The 16,014-nt window shown below is 44.7% G+C and overlaps 1 protein-coding gene across 6 annotated transcripts in view; it reads right to left on the bottom strand.

The window, feature by feature from the left end:
* The window catches only part of dtnbp1a (dystrobrevin binding protein 1a), a 58,034-nt gene extending 42,071 nt beyond the window's left edge, over window positions 1-15,963 (bottom strand). For 5 of the 6 annotated variants that reach the window (XM_036935988.1, XM_036935980.1, XM_036935969.1 and 2 more), the window contains exons 1-6: window positions 15,560-15,963; window positions 14,885-14,938; window positions 14,541-14,588; window positions 14,252-14,312; window positions 13,943-14,075; window positions 11,160-11,292 (exon numbers count right to left, since the gene is read on the bottom strand). In XM_036935988.1, the coding sequence (XP_036791883.1) occupies window positions 11,160-11,292; window positions 13,943-14,075; window positions 14,252-14,312; window positions 14,541-14,588; window positions 14,885-14,938; window positions 15,560-15,615 (485 nt within the window). In that variant the 5' untranslated portion in view covers window positions 15,616-15,963. Of the gene's footprint in view, window positions 1-11,159; window positions 11,293-13,942; window positions 14,076-14,251; window positions 14,313-14,540; window positions 14,589-14,884; window positions 14,939-15,094; window positions 15,175-15,559 lie in introns of those variants that run through there. The other variant, XM_036935994.1, reaches the window with a different exon arrangement.
* Window positions 15,964-16,014: the final 51 nt, after the last annotated feature.

The following is a 16,014-nucleotide window of genomic DNA, read 5'->3' on the forward strand; positions in this document are numbered from 1 at the left end:
TAGTCTACACCTTCAGATGAACAGTAACCTCCCATCAGCTCCTCTCTCTAGTCTATACCCTCAGATGAACAGTAACCTCCCATCAGCTCCTCTCTCTAGTCTACACCCTCAGATGAACAATAACCTCCCATCAGCTCCTCTCTCTAGTCTACACCTTCAGATGAACAGTAACCTCCCATCAGCTCCTCTCTCTAGTCTATACCCTCAGATGAACAGTAACCTCCCATCAGATCCTCTCTCTAGTCTCTACCCTCAGATGAACAGTAACCTCCCATCAGCTCCTCTCTCTCTAGTCTACACCATCAGATGAACAGTAACCTCCCATCAGCTCCTCTCTCTAGTCTACACCTTCAGATGAACAGTAACCTCCCATCAGCTCCTCTCTCTAGTCTATACCCTCAGATGAACAATAACCTCCCATCAGCTCCTCTCTCTCTCTAGTCTATACCCTCAGATGAACAATAACCTCCCATCAGCTCCTCTCTCTAGTCTCTACCCTCAGATGAACAGTAACCTCCCATCAGCTCCTCTCTCTAGTCTATACCCTCAGATGAACAATAACCTCCCATCAGCTCCTCTCTCTCTCTAGTCTACACCCTCAGATGAACAGTAACCTCCCATCAGCTCCTCTCTCTAGTCTACACCCTCAGATGAACAATAACCTCCCATCAGCTCCTCTCTCTCTCTAATCTATACCCTCAGATGAACAATAACCTCCCATCAGCTCCTCTCTCTAGTCTACACCTTCAGATGAACAGTAACCTCCCATCAGCTCCTCTCTCTAGTCTACACCCTCAGATGAACAGTAACCTCCCATCAGCTCCTCTCTCTAGTCTACACCCTCAGATGAACAATAACCTCCCATCAGCTCCTCTCTCTCTCTAGTCTATACCCTCAGATGAACAATAACCTCCCATCAGCTCCTCTCTCTAGTCTACACCTTCAGATGAACAGTAACCTCCCATCAGCTCCTCTCTCTAGTCTACACCTTCAGATGAACAGTAACCTCCCATCAGCTCCTCTCTCTAGTCTATACCCTCAGATGAACAATAACCTCCCATCAGCTCCTCTCTCTCTCTAGTCTATACCCTCAGATGAACAATAACCTCCCATCAGCTCCTCTCTCTAGTCTCTACCCTCAGATGAACAGTAACCTCCCATCAGCTCCTCTCTCTAGTCTATACCCTCAGATGAACAATAACCTCCCATCAGCTCCTCTCTCTCTCTAGTCTACACCCTCAGATGAACAGTAACCTCCCATCAGCTCCTCTCTCTCTCTAGTCTATACCCTCAGATGAACAATAACCTCCCATCAGCTCCTCTCTCTAGTCTCTACCCTCAGATGAACAGTAACCTCCCATCAGCTCCTCTCTCTAGTCTATACCCTCAGATGAACAATAACCTCCCATCAGCTCCTCTCTCTCTCTAGTCTACACCCTCAGATGAACAGTAACCTCCCATCAGCTCCTCTCTCTAGTCTACACCCTCAGATGAACAATAACCTCCCATCAGCTCCTCTCTCTCTCTAATCTATACCCTCAGATGAACAATAACCTCCCATCAGCTCCTCTCTCTAGTCTACACCTTCAGATGAACAGTAACCTCCCATCAGCTCCTCTCTCTAGTCTACACCCTCAGATGAACAGTAACCTCCCATCAGCTCCTCTCTCTAGTCTACACCCTCAGATGAACAATAACCTCCCATCAGCTCCTCTCTCTCTCTAGTCTATACCCTCAGATGAACAATAACCTCCCATCAGCTCCTCTCTCTAGTCTACACCTTCAGATGAACAGTAACCTCCCATCAGCTCCTCTCTCTAGTCTACACCCTCAGATGAACAGTAACCTCCCATCAGCTCCTCTCTCTAGTCTACACCCTCAGATGAACAGTAACCTCCGATCAGCTCCTCTCTCTCTAGTCTACACCCTCAGATGAACAGTAACCTCCCATCAGCTCCTCTCTCTAGTCTCTACCCTCAGATGAACAGTAACCTCCCATCAGCTCCTCTCTCTAGTCTACACCCTCAGATGAACAGTAACCTCCCATCAGCTCCTCTCTCTAGTCTCTACCGTCAGATGAACAGTAACCTCCAATCAGCTCCTCTCTCTAGTCTACACCCTCAGATGAACAATAACCTCCCATCAGCTCCTCTCTCTAGTCTACACCCTCAGATGAACAATAACCTCCCATCAGCTCCTCTCTCTAGTCTATACCCTCAGATGAACAATAACCTCCCATCAGCTCCTCTCTCTAGTCTACACCCTCAGATGAACAGTAACCTCCCATCAGCTCCTCTCTCTAGTCTATACCCTCAGATGAACAGTAACCTCCCATCAGCTCCTCTCTCTAGTCTATACCCTCAGATGAACAATAACCTCCCATCAGCTCCTCTCTCTAGTCTACACCCTCAGATGAACAGTAACCTCCCATCAGCTCCTCTCTCTAGTCTATACCCTCAGATGAACAGTAACCTCCCATCAGCTCCTCTCTCTAGTCTACACCCTCAGATGAACAATAACCTCCCATCAGCTCCTCTCTCTAGTCTACACCTTCAGATGAACAGTAACCTCCCATCAGCTCCTCTCTCTAGTCTATACCCTCAGATGAACAGTAACCTCCCATCAGATCCTCTCTCTAGTCTCTACCCTCAGATGAACAGTAACCTCCCATCAGCTCCTCTCTCTCTAGTCTACACCTTCAGATGAACAGTAACCTACCATCAGCTCCTCTCTCTAGTCTACACCTTCAGATGAACAGTAACCTCCCATCAGCTCCTCTCTCTAGTCTATACCCTCAGATGAACAATAACCTCCCATCAGCTCCTCTCTCTCTCTAGTCTATACCCTCAGATGAACAATAACCTCCCATCAGCTCCTCTCTCTAGTCTACACCCTCAGATGAACAGTAACCTCCCATCAGCTCCTCTCTCTAGTCTATACCCTCAGATGAACAATAACCTCCCATCAGCTCCTCTCTCTCTCTAGTCTATACCCTCAGATGAACAATAACCTCCCATCAGCTCCTCTCTCTAGTCTACACCTTCAGATGAACAGTAACCTCCCATCAGCTCCTCTCTCTAGTCTACACCCTCAGATGAACAGTAACCTCCCATCAGCTCCTCTCTCTAGTCTACACCCTCAGATGAACAATAACCTCCCATCAGCTCCTCTCTCTCTCTAATCTATACCCTCAGATGAACAATAACCTCCCATCAGCTCCTCTCTCTAGTCTACACCTTCAGATGAACAGTAACCTCCCATCAGCTCCTCTCTCTAGTCTACACCCTCAGATGAACAGTAACCTCCCATCAGCTCCTCTCTCTAGTCTACACCCTCAGATGAACAATAACCTCCCATCAGCTCCTCTCTCTCTCTAGTCTATACCCTCAGATGAACAATAACCTCCCATCAGCTCCTCTCTCTAGTCTACACCTTCAGATGAACAGTAACCTCCCATCAGCTCCTCTCTCTAGTCTACACCCTCAGATGAACAGTAACCTCCCATCAGCTCCTCTCTCTAGTCTATACCCTCAGATGAACAGTAACCTCCCATCAGCTCCTCTCTCTAGTCTACACCCTCAGATGAACAATAACCTCCCATCAGCTCCTCTCTCTAGTCTATACCCTCAGATGAACAGTAACCTCCCATAAGCTCCTCTCTCTCTAGTCTACACCTTCAGATGAACAGTAACCTCCCATCAGCTCCTCTCTCTAGTCTACACCGTCAGATGAACAGTAACCTCCCATCAGCTCTTCTCTCTAGTCTCTACCCTCAGATGAACAATAACCTCCCATCAACTCCTCTCTCTAGTCTATACCCTCAGATGAACAATAACCTCCCATCAGCTCCTCTCTCTAGTCTCTACCCTCAGATGAACAATAAACTCCCATCAGCTCCTCTCTCTAGTCTATACCCTCAGATGAACAATAACCTCCCATCAGCTCCTCTCTCTAGTCTCTACCCTCAGATGAACAATAACCTCCCATCAGCTCCTCTCGCTAGTCTACACCCTCAGATGAACAGTAATCTCCCATCAGCTCCTCTCTCTAGTCTATACCCTCAGATGAACAGTAACCTCCCATCAGCTCCTCTCTCTAGTCTATACCCTCAGATGAACAATAACCTCCCATCAGCTCCTCTCTCTAGTCTACACCCTCAGATGAACAGTAACCTCCCATCAGCTCCTCTCTCTAGTCTACACCTTCAGATGAACAGTAACCTCCCATCAGCTCCTCTCTCTAGTCTATACCCTCAGATGAACAGTAACCTCCCATCAGCTCCTCTCTCTAGTCTACACCCTCAGATGAACAATAACCTCCCATCAGCTCCTCTCTCTAGTCTACACCTTCAGATGAACAGTAACCTCCCATCAGCTCCTCTCTCTAGTCTATACCCTCAGATGAACAGTAACCTCCCATCAGATCCTCTCTCTAGTCTCTACCCTCAGATGAACAGTAACCTCCCATCAGCTCCTCTCTCTCTAGTCTACACCTTCAGATGAACAGTAACCTCCCATCAGCTCCTCTCTCTAGTCTACACCTTCAGATGAACAGTAACCTCCCATCAGCTCCTCTCTCTAGTCTATACCCTCAGATGAACAATAACCTCCCATCAGCTCCTCTCTCTCTCTAGTCTATACCCTCAGATGAACAATAACCTCCCATCAGCTCTTCTCTCTAGTCTCTACCCTCAGATGAACAGTAACCTCCCATCAGCTCCTCTCTCTAGTCTATACCCTCAGATGAACAATAACCTCCCATCAGCTCCTCTCTCTCTCTAGTCTATACCCTCAGATGAACAATAACCTCCCATCAGCTCCTCTCTCTAGTCTACACCCTCAGATGAACAGTAACCTCCCATCAGCTCCTCTCTCTAGTCTATACCCTCAGATGAACAATAACCTCCCATCAGCTCCTCTCTCTCTCTAGTCTATACCCTCAGATGAACAATAACCTCCCATCAGCTCCTCTCTCTAGTCTACACCGTCAGATGAACAGTAACCTCCCATCAGCTCTTCTCTCTAGTCTCTACCCTCAGATGAACAATAACCTCCCATCAGCTCCTCTCTCTCTCCAGTCTACACCCTCAGATGAACAATAACCTCCCATCAGCTCCTCTCTCTAGTCTATACCCTCAGATGAACAATAACCTCCCATCAGCTCCTCTCTCTAGTCTCTACCCTCAGATGAACAGTAACCTCCCATCAGCTCCTCTCTCTAGTCTCTACCCTCAGATGAACAGTAACCTCCCATCAGCTCCTCTCTCTCTAGTCTCTACCCTCAGATGAACAATAACCTCCCATCAGCTCCTCTCTCTAGTCTCTACCCTCAGATGAACAATAACCTCCCATCAGCTCCTCTCTCTCTCTAGTCTCTACCCTCAGATGAACAATAACCTCCCATCAGCTCCTCTCTCTCTCTAGTCTCTACCCTCAGATGAACAGTAACCTCCCATCAGCTCCTCTCTCTAGTCTACACCCTCAGATGAACAATAACCTCTCATCAGCTCCTCTCTCTAGTCTACACCCTCAGATGAACAATAACCTCCCATCAGCTCCTCTCTCTCGCTAGTCTACACCCTCAGATGAACAATAACCTCCCTTCTGTGGCTATTTAATGGCTGTTTAATGGCAAAGTACAACTAAAAACACAAATATTTTTTATTTAACCTTTATTTTAGTACGCAAGTCAGTTAAGAACAAATTCTTATTCATCATGACGGCCCACCGCGGCCAAACCCGGACGACTATAAGCACTATAATGCCCAGGCCTGACATGAATAACAGGCATGTTGTTTTCCTATGAACAGATGACACTTCATTTTGTCTCACATAAATCACTGAACGTGAATCTCCTTCTAGTTGTTCTCTCGCTCCCTCTACTCTGCTAGGCATGAGCCTGCAACTCTCATCAGGGTAGCCTAGTGGTTAGAGCGTTGGACTAGTAACCGGAAGGTTGCGAGTTCAAACCCCGAGCTGACAAGGTACAAATCTGTCGTTCTGCCCCTGAACAGGCAGTTAACCCACTGTTCCTAGGCCGTCATTGAAAATAAGAATTTGTTGTTAACTGACTTGCCTAGTTAAATAAAAGGTAAAAAAAAAACTTTAATTAACCTCTCCAGCATTGCACTTCATCATTTATTTCCTTATAGAATCATAGCCACGTGAAGGGTTCTGAACGAGCTGCAGCACCCTGATTCATGGAAATACATTTACCAAAGTTATAGAATTCCTGTTCAGAAATAAATAAATCATTCAGAACAGCCTGGTACAGCATGAGAAGGACTATCATTTAGCCACAGAGGACCCCTATCTGTGGACTGTAGCCCAATAAAAAGGACTATCATTTAGCCACAGAGGACCACTAGCTGTGGACTGTAGCCCAATAAAAAGGACTATCATTTAGCCACAGAGGACCACTAGCTGTGGACTGTAGCCCAATAAAAAGGACTATCATTTAGCCACAGAGGACCACTAGCTGTGGACTGTAGCCCAATAAAAAGGACTATCATTTAGCCACAGAGGACCCCTATCTGTGGACTGTAGCCCAATAAAAAGGACTATCATTTAGCCACAGAGGACCACTAGCTGTGGACTGTAGCCCAATAAAAAGGACTATCATTTAGCCACAGAGGACCACTAGCTGTGGACTGTAGCCCAATAAAAAGGACTATCATTTAGCCACAGAGGACCACTAGCTGTGGACTGTAGCCCAATAAAAAGGACTATCATTTAGCCACAGAGGACCACTAGCTGTGGACTGTAGCCCAATAAAAAGGACTATCATTTAGCCACAGAGGACCACTAGCTGTGGACTGTAGCCCAATAAAAAGGACTATCATTTAGCCACAGAGGACCACTAGCTGTGGACTGTAGCCCAATAAAAAGGACTATAATTTAGCCACAGAGGACCACTAGCTGTGGACTGTAGCCCAATAAAAAGGACTATCATTTAGCCACAGAGGACCACTAGCTGTGGACTGTAGCCCAATAAAAAGGACTATCATTTAGCCACAGAGGACCACTAGCTGTGGACTGTAGCCCAATAAAAAGGAAGAGCCTACAGTCGGGAACGTGAGGCAAATCTGTCAGTGAAAACACAGGTTGGAAAGCAAATGGCTCCTGCTGAAAACACTCTGCTGTAGGCTACCAACATACTAGATCTACTTCCAAATATTGTTTTACAAGAAGAGAGAGAAGCTTTTGGCACGAGCACATCGACCATCCCCAGCCAGTGAGCTGCTCATCATTGAGTGAGTCAGTGAAACTGGGCTCCCGAGTGACGCGGCGGTCTAAGGCACTGCATCTTAGTGCAAGCGGCATCACTACAGTCCCTGGATCGAATCCAGGCTGTATCACATCCGGCCGTGATTGGGAGTCCCATAGGGCGGTGCACAATTGGTCCAGCATCGTCCGGGTTTGGCCGGTGTAGACCGTCATTGTAAATAAGAATTTGTTCTTAACTGACTTGCCTAGTTAAATAAAAGGTAACATAAAAAAGGACTATCATTTCCTCCTCATACTGTAACCTACAACGTGTCTCCACACACCGAGGCCGGGACTAGTGATGGATTCAAGACAAGGTGGGTTTTTTATTTATTGATTTTTTAACCCCTTTTTCTCCACAATTTCGTGGTATCCAATTGTTTAGTAGCTACTATCTTGTCTCATCGCTACAACTCCCGTACGGGCTCGGGAGAGACGAAGGTTGAAAGTCATGCATCCTCCGATACACAACCCAACCTAGCCGCACAGCTTCTTAACACAGCGCGCATCCAACCTGGAAGCCAGCCGCACCAATGTGTCGGAGGAAACACCGTGCACCTGGCTACCTTGGTTAGCATGCACTGCGCCCGGCCCGCCACAGGAGTCGCTGGTGCGTGATGAGACAAGGAAATCCCTACCGGCCAAACCCTCCCTAACCTGGACGACGCTAGGCCAATTGTGAGTCGCCTGTACGGACCTCCCGGTCGCGGCCGGTTACGACAGAGCCTGGGCGCGAACCCAGAGTCTCTGGTGGCGCAGCTGGCGCTGTAGCGCCCTTAACCACCCGGGAGCCCAAGGTGGTTTTATTGATCTCAGATTCTTAGTGTCATAGTAGCCTGCTGTCTCCATCAGGTGTGGTATTAAAACAAGATTCTGTCAGTCTCCATCAGGTGTGTGGTATTAAAACAAGATTATGCCAGTCTCCATCAGGTGTGGTATTAAAACAAGATTCTGTCAGTCTCCATCAGGTGTGTGGTATTAAAACTAGATTATGTCAGTCTCCATCAGGTGTGTGATATTAAAACAAGATTCTGTCAGTCTCCATCAGGTGTGTGGTATTAAAACAAGATTCTGTCAGTCTCCATCAGGTGTGGTATTAAAACAAGATTATGCCAGTCTCCATCAGGTGTGTGGTATTAAAACTAGATTCTGTCAGTCTCCATCAGGTGTGGTATTAAAACAAGATTCTGTCAGTCTCCATCAGGTGTGGTATTAAAACAAGATTCTGTCAGTCTCCATCAGGTGTGTGGTATTAAAACTAGATTATGTCAGTCTCCATCAGGTGTGGTATTAAAACAAGATTCTGTCAGTCTCCATCAGGTGTGTGGTATTAAAACTAGATTCTGTCAGTCTCCATCAGGTGTGGTATTAAAACAAGATTCTGTCAGTCTCCATCAGGTGTGTGGTATTAAAACAAGATGTCAGTCTCCATCAGGTGTGTGATATTAAAACAAGATTCTGTCAGTCTCCATCAGGTGTGTGGTATTAAAACAACATTATGTCAAAGTCTCCAGTCATGTAAAAAGACAACTTCATGTAATGTGTTTATAAAAGGCCAACATTTTCCCAGGACCCCGGGCTACTAATAATGTCCCCATGTGTGGAATGTCAGTAAGTGTCTCTACTCCATTGCTCTATGCCAATACGATGATATGCATGCAATGCTTTATTAGAAAGGTGAATTATTTTCTCTCTCATACATTCTGCTACCTCAGAACTCCCCAGGTCAGCCCACTCTCACACTCACATTAACAAATGAAGCACTGGGCTCTTAAAATGATGACTCTAGTCTAGTGGACATGCCATCAAATAGACCTGGCAGTTTCTGACGGTGTAACAACAGTGGAATTGAAGAAGCAGCTTTGTGCATCTAGGTAAACCGTCCGGCAGCATCACACCGTAATGAGAACCTCAAGGCGTACAGAATAATAATCCCACATCACAGATAAGAGGACAATGCTGCTGGAGGATTGCTGCTGTAAAGGCTTTTCTACCGAGGTGGAGAAAGGCTTAAGCAGCAACGACAGTACATCGCTTTCTGTACACGTTTCTATGAAGTATCCAATTTCCCCCACAGATGTGAATATTTTATGGTAAACAACGTCAATGGGTCATACAGTGGGGCAAAAAAGTATTTAGTCAGCCACCAATTGTGCAAGTTCTCCCACTTAAAAAGATGAGAGGCCTGTAATTTTCATCATAGGTACACTTCAACTATGACAGACAAAATTAGAAGATTTTTTTTTTTTTTAAATCACATTGTAGGATTTTTTATTTATTTATTTGCAAATTATGGTGGAAAATAAGTATTTGGTCACCTACAAACAAGCAAGGTTTCTGGCTCTCATGAATTTCGACTATACCAGCCAGAATATAGCACGGGCTTAAAGTGTGGCAACTTGGTGTGAACTTTGAACTGTTATTCACTAAAGAAGTGCTACCCCCTCCGCCCGCTAAATGTGGGCTAGGAGAGGACGGACAGAGTATCCATTCTACCACGCTCCAGTTCATCACTAGACAGTCTTCAAAGGACAACCCGGCCTACCATCTACGACCAATCTACCGAAGCGCAGCTCAGAGTAAATATTTATTGCATTTTCCTTTCTCAAATGCACGGTAATTTAGAATGCATAAGATACTGTATTTACGATAGTACAGCTTCTCCCTTTGTTACTCAGTCTTCCCGCTCTTTCACTTAAACCCCGACCCTTTTCTTTGTGTAACCAGCCGCTGTATCGGCTCTGTTCACCAGGTCCATCAACGTATGATCCATTCTGTGTGATTAGTTAGGTATTTAGTAAATAAATAATTAAACCAAATTTTGTATTGCTTATTCAACTTGTTAACCAGGGTTCGTGAAGATGAGAATTTACAACTTTCAGATTAGAGACTAAATAAATTGAGGATTAAATATTGACTGCTACTGACGTAAAAGATGACCAGGTCTTTAAGAGTTTACTCGGAAGACAACAGCTCTATAAACATTCTATCGTGGTGCCCCAACTTTCCAGTTAATTATTTACCTGCTTAGCTTAATCAGGCAATATTAATTACAGAAAAAGTATTTTATAGAATAGCATGGCATAGCCAAAGACACAACAACCCCCTGGACAGGACACTAGTCTATCTCCTATTTCTGTAGTGAGGCAGCTTGAGGTACCAGTACACCCCCTGGACAGGACACTAGTCTATCTGTCACAAATGAGCAGCTACAAGTGCAGCTTGTAGACTCAGTAAGGTTTTTTCCTGTGACTATGTGATAATTATAGCCATCAGCAGATTATATATGTGGAGTTTGTAGACTCAGTAAGGTTTTTTCCTGACTATGTGATAATTATAGCCATCAGCAGATTTTATGTGGAGCTTGTAGACTCAGTAAGGTTTTTTCCTGTGACTATGTGATAATTATAGCCATCAGCAGATTTTATGTGGAGCTTGTTCATACAGTGCATTTAGAAAGTATTCAGACCCAATGAGTTTCTCCACATTTTGTTTACGATACAACCTTATTCTAAAATGGATTTGTTTTTTATTCCCTCGTCAATCTACACACAATATCCCATAATGACAAAGCAAAAACAGATATAGATGGTTGTGCAAATTATTAAAAATGTTTAAAAAAATGTCTGAAATGTCACATTTCCCACAGTATTCTGACCCTGCTGCTGTTTTTTTCCTGGGCCGGTATGATACTACGTTATGATACTGAGTAATCCATCTGGACGCAGCACAGTGGTGCATCAAGTGGTGAACCTGTTTTTATATCAGACAATAACTCAGGGATATAGAGTTGGCGGATGGTTGTCCAGTGAAGCGGAGTATTAGCCGGGACGAATGACCACAATGTTATTATGTTGTAAAATCCTGAGGTCAGAGAGAGAACGGAAAACCTACCTCTTTTTCTTCTTGTAGTTCTCCAGCTGCACGACCTGGAAGTGTCTGAAGCGCTGCTGCTCACACTGACCACACAGGTTGTCCAGGTACATCAGCCGGCTCTCCAGCTCCTCAAAGTCTGCCTCCAGGTGGGCTGTATGTGGCAGAGGGGGAGGGAATATATTACATTTAGTCATCCAGAGAGACTTACAGGAGCAGTTTGGGTTAAGTGCCTTGCTCAAGAGCACATCAGCAGATTCAAACCAGCAACCTTTCAGTTACTGTCCCAACGCTTTTTACTGCTAGGCTACCTGATGGAACTATTGTCATGACAACTTCATTGTGCTGTGAAGCTGTATCTCATTGTTGTGTCTGTCCAACTGCTGCTGGGAGACTGTTGCCAGACTCTGTCCAACTGCTGCTGGGAGACTGTTGCCAGACTCTGTCCAACTGCTGCTGGGAGACTGTTGCCAGACTCTGTCCAACTGCTGCTGGGAGACTGTTGCCAGACTCTGTCCAACTGCTGCTGGGAGACTGTTGCCAGACTCTGTATAATATTTTCATGTGAATAATTCCAATAAAACATAAAGGAACTATTATTCACTACACTACTGAAACACAAGTGAACACTGACATCTGGTGGTCATATAGGGAAACTGTTTGTACTTGGAGCACTATTTATTAATAAAAAATGTATTTAACTTGGCAAGTCAGTTAAGAACTAATTATTATTTACAATGACAGCCTACCCCGGCCAAACCCTCCCCTAACCTTAGACCGCTGCGCCACTCGGGAGCCCAACCACTTTCTCTGTCCAAAGTCAAAGACAACTAAAAAGGAAATGTGCCATTTTTGAGGCATTATCTGGAACTCTGTACAGGGCAGGAACAAATCTTACAAATGTAATTATTCTAAATAAAGTTAAATCCACTGAATTATATTCAACTTCTTTCACCTTCCTAGAACACATCTCTCAGTCTGTTCATACTGGAATTTCCCATGTGCTCGCTAGAATTCACATCACGTGAAACTCATTGGCTGAGACAGGGAGACACCCATTCTAGAATGACGGAATGAAAGTCCTCAGAGTTCTAAACAGTCCAACTACTATCTAACATGGATTACAGCACAACCAGCGCTGAACAGTGAGTTAAAATAAACTACAAATCTAAGGGTTGTTTTGCTCTAATGTCCAGATTTTGGGCTTGGCAGTTTTGGGCTCAGGCTTGGAGACATCTGGCGAATCAACAGGAAATCAATGGCATTAGGAGAACACACCCTATGGCCAGTGACAAATCACAGGGTACACTACAACAGAGACAGATTATTATCATCTCATCTCATATGTATATACTGTACTCGATACCATCTACTGTATCTTGCCTATGCTGCTCTGTACCATCACTCATTCATATATCCTTATGTACATATTCTTTATCCCCTTACACTGTGTACAAGACAGTAGTTTTGGAATTGTTAGTTAGATTACTTGTTATTACTGCATTGTTGGAACTAGAAGCACAAGCATTTCGCTACACTCGCATTAACATCTGCTAACCATGTGTATGTGACAAATAAAATTTGATTTGATTTGATTTGATCAGAGACAGATTATTATCCTGATGAGATCTATAATAGTCACTACTGACTATTCAGGGCAGGGGAGGAGTCTATGCCACTACTGACTATTCAGGGCGGGGGAGGAGTCTATGCCACTACTGACTATTCAGGGCGGGGGAGGAGTCTCCGTCACTACTGACTATTCAGGAAAGGGGAGGAGTCTCCGTCACTGACTATTCAGGAAAGGGGAGGAGTCTCCGTCACTACTGACTATTCAGGAAAGGGGAGGAGTCTCCGTCACTACTGACTATTCAGGGCAGGGGAGGAGTCTATGCCACTACTGACTATTCAGGGCGGGGGAGGAGTCTCCGTCACTACTGACTATTCAGGAAAGGGGAGGAGTCTCCGTCACTACTGACTATTCAGGGCAGGGGAGGAGTCTATGCCACTACTGACTATTCAGGGCAGGGGAGAAGGGTTCCAATTCCATGAACAATGTACAAAACTAGAAACTATTTAGAGAAGACTGATACATACTGGTAAAGGCCGATGCACGGAATAATACAGAAAGTATCGAAGACTACTCCGTGCTGTATGGTATATGACGTGGAAGTAGGTCAAGCTACCTACAGAGGTGACTTGGGAATCTGATTCTGAAGTCAGATTTGATGTCATATCCGTCCCCTTAAGACTATAAACGTGTTGTGTTTCAAACTAGCCATGTGTAAAAAGGCTTCCTCTTTTCCTGTTGTCTCTGTCGTTGCCTACCAACCCCCCCCCTTCACCATGTTGGCACCAGTAGCTGTTATTACCCCACTGCCAGCTGAAGCACCACAGGTAACAGGCAGGCCGTGGCAGCTGGTGCCCTACAGTACCACCGCTCTCTCAAGGTGAACACAGCTCAGCCCGTCATAAACACCTCTGACCTCAACCTACTCTACAACAATGGTAACAAAAGGTCCCCCCAAAATGTATTTTTAAAGAAGAGTGGCATTGACATTCAGTAATTGTGACATTTCTCTCCACTATAATATGATCCACTGTTGACTGGTCCTAAAGGTTTCCTGGTGCAGTCTGATACGTAGGCTACGTCCTGAATTTCCACCCTCTTCCCCCCAAGTGTGCACTTGGTGTAAGCATTGTCTGGAGAGTTTTCACCATTGTAACATCCATGCGAGAAAGAGTGTGCAAGTACACACTTGAGCAGAAGAGTGAAGACTCTAAACTCAGACACAGTGACTCACCGATGCGGTTGGTGCACGTCTCCAGGTTTGTGAGGAAGCCTGGGATCTGCTGTAGTTGTTCCTGTAGTTCCACCACTGCTGCTCTTCTCTTCTCCCAGTGTGCAGACAGCATCACCACCTCTCCATCCACTGTCTGAGACATACAGAGACATACAGAGAGAGAAGACAAGACGAGAGAGAGACAGACGAGAGAAGATGAGAGAGAAGACAGACGAGAGAGAGAAGGTGAGATGTTCATATGTATTATTATTGTTGATGTGTAATTCAATGCAAGTCTAATTAATACATTGAGCTACAGTTCATAAAAACCTCTCCAGCTTTCGCACAATCTTTAGCTTTTCTGTGGAGAGTCACCCAGGTGTCTTCGTACCTTTGAAAGACAAGAAACTAATGAAACAAACAAGGCCTTGTGTTTTATTAGTGTTTCAATGTCTGCATCACAAATGGCACACTATTCCCTATATTGTGCACTAATTTAGACCCTGTGGGACCTGGTCCAAAGAGACCTGTGGGGCCTGGTCCAAAGAGACCTGTGGGGCCTGGTCCAGAGACCTGTGGGGCCTGGTCCAAAGTTGTATCCAATGAGAGCAACACCTACCGACTGAGCAGTTCTACTCCAGCAGAAAACTGTGTCAGATGTTCATGTCTGTTGAGAGACAGGAAATGAGTCATTAAGGGAAATAGACTATGAAGAGGATATAAGAGAATGAAAGTGGATGTAAATGGATGATTTGACTGGTACTCCTGGGCCGTATTCATTAAGCGCCTTTAAGTGCTGATCTAAGATCAGGTCCTCTCTGTCCATATAGTCTATATTCATTATGCTCTTAAAGGCCAACCCGATATTAGATCACTCAGTTAAGTTAAATAAAGTAAATAAATAAACTTTTTTTAATTTTATGACTCCAACTCTGAGACACTATGGATACAGGCCCGCCTTACCTGTGTTTCTGCTTTACTTTGGCCTCCTTTGATTTGTCACTCAGAGTCTTCATCCTGAGGGGAAATTATAAAGATGTGAGCAGGTAAAACAACATGTATATGTATATGGGACAGCCGTCACAGCAATGTAAATATTCATTGGATGACAGTAGACACTTTGTCTGTTTCCTAAATGGCAACCTATTCTCTATGTAGTGAACTAATGTATACCAGAACCCAAAGTAGTGCACTATATAGGGAGCCATAAATATTGGCTGAGACTTGTTCTGCTTCAGTCTTCCGGCATCAGGTTCCAGTCCAGAATGTCTCTCTCACTTCCATCACATGATGGTCAGCTGAATGTAATCAACTTAGCTAGCTGTAGTTAGCTAACTGTATCAATAAGCTTTGTCAGCATCTAAATTCATGGTTTTCATTTACTGCCAGCCTGTGTTTTGTGTTTAGTATTAGCTAGTTACGCAAAACTTGTTCGGTGGTTTCGTCCCACACAGTTACATCCAGCTAGATAGATAGATAGCCTTTCAGCCATGCTGGCAAAGAGGGAGAAACTAGCTAGCTAATTAACGTAGATGTTTTTTTTTTAAATTGCTAATACAGAAATGTCAGAACAGGCAGGGTCACAAGACATAGGGCCATGAATGAAGCATTAGCTATAAAAGTAGCTTTAATACAAACCCCGTTGTGAAATCTTGCTGCACCGTCTGCAACCTCTCTTTGAAATTCTCAAACATCTTCCTGGTTTCTTCCAAGCTGCAAATACGTTTTTTTTTCTCTTCGCATTAACTGTATTAGCTAGCTTCTTTGTGAATATTCCTCAAGTGCCATGTCAAAGCTACGGGTCAATGTTCATATTGTATACTTCTATAAGTAGCTAAAGTCTGATAGATGGTTGTTGTTTGGTCTTTGCTCAGCTGTTTTCCCGACGCAGTCAAGTGTCAACATGCAGTGGGGTTGTTGAGTAAAATCAGGGTTGCGCAGCTATGCGCAGCCGACATTCTTTCACATAGAACACAGGAAGCCATTCATTAGGTACATCAAAATGTTACAATAACACATTTCTGAATATTTTGAGGATAAAATGATTGTGAGTTTACATGACTATTTGTGTGTGTGTAGGGTAGCTTCTAAAA

Source organism: Oncorhynchus mykiss, chromosome 2 (genome assembly GCF_013265735.2).
Source record: "Oncorhynchus mykiss isolate Arlee chromosome 2, USDA_OmykA_1.1, whole genome shotgun sequence".
Taxonomy (NCBI): domain Eukaryota; kingdom Metazoa; phylum Chordata; class Actinopteri; order Salmoniformes; family Salmonidae; genus Oncorhynchus; species Oncorhynchus mykiss.